Raw genomic sequence first — 6,000 nt, 5'->3', positions numbered from 1 at the left:
AGGAGAAACACCTGCTTCTTACATTTTTATTGTGCCCCAGTTATCAAGGTTAAGAGAGACCACAGATGTTTTGGTGACCTTTTTTAAATGTAGCTGAAGAACACCATGAAGCTAGTCTCGTTTTTTCTGAGGCCTCAGTCATTCCTGTGTCCTTAGGCATTCCACTAAGTAGGGGAAGAAATTCCACTAAGTAGGGGAATAAATAGCTACATACACAACAAGGTGGGGGTTGTGGGTCTCCTTAGTGAAGTGTTAGGCAGAGAGAGAACATAACCCCATAGCAGCTTACAGCCATGGCTCCCATTAGAGTACATGAGCTTTTAATCAGAAGTTTGCACTGTTACAGAAAGCTGCACTGCTTTTATTTTGGAGGTGGACTACTCAAAGTGGTGGGGTTTTAAGCTACACTGCAAAACAAAGTATTTAATCAAAATTTAATACGTTCTGATCGAAGTGTGTCTGGACGTGCCTCTCAAAGCCTTGCTGGTCGTAGTCAGGCGGGAACTGCTCACTGCACATGGGACAAACCTTCCAGTGGCTCTCAACGTGCTCCTCAAACTTGCTCTGGTCGTAGTTTGGGGGAAACATCACATCACAAAGAGGCATTTCTTGTGCACATCAAAACTTCAGGAGAAGGTGGAGAGAAAGCAAAAGGGAACAGTTTATTTCTATTTATTCTGTTAATGCAAACTAAAAGCAGGATCCCGCTGCAATCGATGTTCAGAACTTTACTACCAACTTAAATTTGAGTGGACTTTGTACCCAAGTATCATCCAGTTAATTTAAATGTTTTGCCAAAAGCACTCAATACAGTCAGAGTAGTTTTACACACAAATTCCAAAATAACCTGGCATTTTAAAGCAACAAAATTTGACCCTACTCCAGCTACCACTGAATACAAATCTATTGAATGCCTTAATGGCCAAAACAGTTTCATGGGAAACCACTCTCTCTGCTCATAAATGCTTGCTCTTAGCAAACATAACACTTTATAAAGCTCTAAACTTAGGTTCACAATTAGGTTGGCAAGAGAAGGGAAAAAACAAAGGTTATTCATTCATTTACTAAAAAATTGTCTAAATTCCATCAAAGGTATAGCATGAACAGCCTGCCCAGTCTCACGGCATATTCTCTGTCAGTTAATTGTAAACCAAACATACATTGAAAATGCTCTGTAGCTTTTCACCTCCACCCCCACCCTTGAGCAGTTCTACAGAAACCTCTCCATGCCCTTAAAGACCAATAAAAGATAACATCTACTGGAATCAAAGCAGAAGCCTGTGCCCCGCTCACGCAAGAGAAGACTTGGAGGATCAGGAGCAGAAGGTACAGTGTTGTCATCATCCTATTGAAAAGAGAATGTATTTTAAAGAATAACCCCTACAAACAGCTTTTTTTCCTCCTCAATATGCATTCTTTTATCAAACACAAATCCAGATGAATTAACCTTCACTCTGTAATTTCTGCAGCAGAAGTTTACCTTTTGTACATCTTGCCTCTATTACACAATTCAATAATAGAGCACAAAACAGAGTAATTTCAAGGTGGAAATACAGGTACATTACAAGATTTTTGGAACTCCAACTCCTACCTCATTTTCCGTTTTTTGGGTTTTTTTTTGTTTTTTATCTTAAGATGCCTTAAAAGCAAGGGCTAGGAATTATTTAGCTGATCTACAAAAAAGGAGTGCAAAGGAGCACATCTACTCCTGTGTATGTACAAATACATGCTGTGTTTTATACAAATAACTCATATGCAAACAGATTTCGGTTTTAGGCTAACATACTTTTCCTTTATAAAGGGTTAATGGAAACACAGAAGGATGGGAAAATTTCCTCAGTGTTCTTCTTCTGACAACACCTGTTTAGTTTCAACCATTTAACATTTCCATTAAGCAGGCAGTGGGGGCAGCTATGACAAGATGCTGGCAACAAACATAATCGTGCAGTCTGTTTGCTTTGCACCTGCAGTGAAGAGGGCATATGAGTTTTAAAACATAAGTTGTTCTTTTTGTCATGAAGGAGACAGGATGGATGTATTAAGAAAGGAAAAACTATTTTGTTTAACGTACTCTCATGCTACAGTGCTACAGCTTGTACAAAACTACAACAAATTTGCTGAATACCGGACTGAAGCACACTACTAGGACTTAACCAAGAAAATTCATGTGCATCTTCCATCAGTAAAACAGTTCCATCAGTAAAACTACAAACACTGGCCACATTAACACTTAAGTCTTAGTTAACCCCTTTCCCCCTCCTCCCCTTTTTTTTTTAATGGCATTTGGCTTACTGCTGGTCACTTGGTAAGATAAATTGTTTATACCTTTTGCCCTCTCTTTCAGCTTCTGGCAAGTGTGGTACCCTACCACATACAAATGTAACATTCCTCCTTGTTCCTTTTGAGAAACATCTGAAAAAGAGGACTATGCTTTCCTTTGCACAGGCACACCTGCACTGTCCTACACGGCTGCCCTACAAGAACTCTCTTCAATAAAAGCCAAGCACATGTAAAATCCTTTGGAATGTCCTAAGGCTACAGCTTTCTTGTGGCCCAGTTCCCTTAATTGTGAATTCATTCTGTGTGTTCCTTACAGCAGCTTCTGACCCAGGCTCTGTACAAGAAGTCAATACTAAGTATGTACTGTTACGATATGGAACGTCTGTCTCTTCAGTGTACTTTTGCTCTTGGCCAAGTCACAGGGATCAGTTCTTAACCTTTTGAGATGCTTAACCCACACAAGAAGAATGCAAATGTCTCTGTTTTGAGCTGACCTCACAGAGATGTTACAGAGATTACTGTGTAATCACGGCATGGTCAAACAGGAACCATGAGAACTTTATCTTAGTCTGAGAGGACTTCCCAGCCATTCTAATTACAAGTTACAGTAAACACTATACAGTCACCAAGAACTAAAAATTCTCACGCAGCGCCCTGGGCTAACTCAGAACCTCTGGAAAACAGAGAAGGTGCCATTGTACTGGACTCCAACAGCTGTCTGTTATTTCTGAAGGACAAAAACTCTTAAGTGTTCCATGTAAAACAGAGCACCTTATGGGGGTAGAAAGATCATCATGGTTTCTCATCTTGTTTCACAGCCACTTAGTGCCCAGTATCATCCAGCAATCCATTCTTTTTTCTTATAAACAAGGTTACACGTGCTTTTCAACCTGGCATTTAAACACCCATCATTCTCCCCTTGGAAAAAGAACCATCCCTGACAGCTTACAAGACAAATTAAGGTGGTTTTTGAAGCTGCTTTACAGAGAGTGTGACAACAATTGCTGGTACACCAAGCCTCAGTAGCTCTTACCCTATGCTGTATATTAAGCAAAGGCACCAGTTTACTTCAATACCACGTGGTTTGATGAAAGCCCAAAGGCCGTATTTTGAGAAAGAAACAGTTTAATCTGTTCTTTACATAGATCCAAAGCCACCTTTCTTGCAGTCCAGACTGATGACCAGGGACATGGACATGGCTGCACATTCTTAGTCAGAGAGCTCTACAGTGCCCTGCAGTGATGTAAGACAGCGGGTACACAGTCTCAGGTGCTTAGGAAAGAAGACTGATGCCATGGGACCCACAGGACCACATGGTCCTGTAGCAGAACAAGTGCCAGGGCCCCTGAACTCAGAAATCTGAATAATTAGGTGACTGAATTATAAAGCACATCTTTAACATAATGACTTAAACTATTAGCACTGGACTGTACCTCTGGCTTTTTAAAAAACTGCTACAATGAGTTCCACAGATTAAGCGAATCATAAAGATAAATACAAGTACTGAACACTAAAGCATGGTAAAAAAAGGGGGTTTGTCACTAGGAGAAGAAGGGAAAGCCAGACATGAAACTGTCAGAAATAAGCACAACTCCATCAGTTTTACAGAAAACCAACCAATTCTGTCTCAAGTACTGCTTTCATAATCACAGCTGTAAGCAGTTCCAGGATTGTCAAACAGAAATTAGAAAGCTGTGTGACAATACAAAATCCCATCCCCAGGCTCTAGAGATCATTTTGACATGCAGAAGTAAGGAACCAATGCTCATCCCAGGCCTTAAACAACACATGAGCAGACACAGAGCTGACATGCAGTGCAGGTACACAGGGAAGAAGGGCACACATATTTTATTTCTGATTCAGCTCTGCTGTGGGAGTGAAATAAAATTCACTCCTCTAGGCCTCTCAATCTCCCTGCAAGCAGTCTGCTCTCCCAAGAGACACCTTGATACCAACTGCTCCTTTCATATCCTCTCTATGCAAATGATAATAATTGGCTGCCAGGGTCAGATCAGGCTAATAATGCATTTGTGGGGGATTTTGCTAGAAGAAAGGCCATTTTGGAGTTTCCTGAAAAAATATCCTGACCTGGTGCTCATTTGCCAAGAGTTATTCTCCATCCCCCACAAATTTAGCATGACTAAACCATTGTTTAATAGTCTCAGGATAGTTATTCTGGGCTTGCTGCCAACTAGAATCAGGACTACATTTCTAAAACTCATACTTCAGTATATTTTATATATATGTATATATATGTGTGTGTATATATACATGTATGTTTTGTTTATGGATCTCTCCCTCTACTGCTAGGAATTATTTGTTCCCAACAATTCCATTTTGGTCAATTACAGGACCACAAGCAAATGGAAAGTTAGTGTTGAATAGATGACACCAGGAACTTGTGTGGTAAGTCAGCCACTTCACACAAAATCTCCACTGTGCAAATGGTCAGCTGGCACTATTAACACAGACCACTTTCTCCCTCTCAGATATCACAGTTTAATTGGCCTATGAGTTCCAAAAGTCAAAGCTACAAAAATCCAGTAAAGTCTTCCCAGTCATACAAAACTGAAGGGGTTTTATGACAACCAAAGACATGGAAGTGCCTTAGTTTCTAAGGAACTAAGTTTTGGGAGAAACCAAATTGGAACACAACTGCACAAAAATTCAGAGGCATCTGAATATCCTGTGTTATATTCGTTTAAGAAATTAAGGGTGTTGCAGTCACTTCCACGTGTTCATGGCTAAAAGGTCTGTTATCTTAGATAAATAAAGTAGACATGTTCATGATCACAGGTGAACCACTACCAAAACAGTCATGAAGAGGTGGAAGTGACTGCAACACCCTTAATTTCTTAAGCTAACATAATGTGTAGTAATAGGGATGTGGACAGGATGACAGCAGAAGTCCACACAGTGGTAGTATTTTAAACAAAGCAGCAATCCTATCAGTCCTTTTCTTCTAGGAAGGAATCCTCCTCCAGCAAAAGGATCTATATCCTGCTGGTTGAAAAAATGCAGAGAACTACATCTTAAATACCTTATTTTAAAAAACAGTCCAAGAAATGGTAATCCCCTCATATTTATCATTTTATATTTGCTGTTTCTTCTGCACAAACGACAGAGTCTTCTTTATAATGGATCACCTAACATATGTGGAAGCTTCTCCTGGTTATTTATTTACATCCTTCCTCAGAACTGTTTTATCTTTGGCATATTACTAAGTCTCCCTAGAAAGATTCCTGCATCTTCTCATTTCCATATAAATTTCTACACTATGCATACAGTCTATCTGGGTGAGGAACAAGCAACTGATTCTCAATTGCAAATAAAAAATAAAGATACAAGCTATTTGATTTAAAGGCACCTTTTCTCAAACTGAACTTTATTTCAGCCTGTTATATTCCACCTCATTACAAAAATCCAAGCTGTGTCTGCAAACGAGCACAAGACTCTAGCACGGTTTCTCTTGGGTTTGCAAGAGGGCAAAGCACATAGATCAGAGAGAACACCCTGCTAATTAAACTGCAGCAGATGATTAAAGAAGAGAAGAGCTTGTCAGATGTAATAGCTACGTCAAGAATGATCAGATTAAATATGCAAAATGTGAAGTAAAGGTGGGGACAGCATTAAGCTCACATTCCAGATCCTGAACAGGCTGCAAAAGCTGACAGTTTCTCTAATTATTCACAGTAATGGACATTGGGAGCAAAAGGTAGG

At 39.8% G+C, this 6,000-nt stretch overlaps 1 protein-coding gene across 5 annotated transcripts in view; it reads right to left on the bottom strand.

Moving 5' to 3' along the window:
• Positions 1–340: 340 nt before the first annotated feature.
• The window catches only part of TAX1BP1 (Tax1 binding protein 1), a 54,755-nt gene continuing 49,095 nt past the window's right edge, over positions 341–6,000 (bottom strand). For all 5 annotated transcript variants that reach the window (XM_066319323.1, XM_066319285.1, XM_066319312.1 and 2 more), the window contains 2 exons: positions 1,262–1,345; positions 341–626 (listed from right to left, as the gene is read on the bottom strand). In XM_066319323.1, the coding sequence (XP_066175420.1) occupies positions 588–626; positions 1,262–1,345 (123 nt within the window). In that variant the 3' untranslated portion in view covers positions 341–587. The remainder of the gene's footprint in view (positions 627–1,261; positions 1,346–6,000) is intronic.

The sequence above is a fragment of the Sylvia atricapilla genome, chromosome 1, assembly GCF_009819655.1.
Source record: "Sylvia atricapilla isolate bSylAtr1 chromosome 1, bSylAtr1.pri, whole genome shotgun sequence".
In the NCBI taxonomy this organism is placed as follows: Eukaryota; Metazoa; Chordata; class Aves; order Passeriformes; family Sylviidae; genus Sylvia; species Sylvia atricapilla.
The sequence above is the reverse complement of the archived record's forward strand: the minus strand, read 5'-3'. Positions and strand labels throughout refer to the sequence as shown.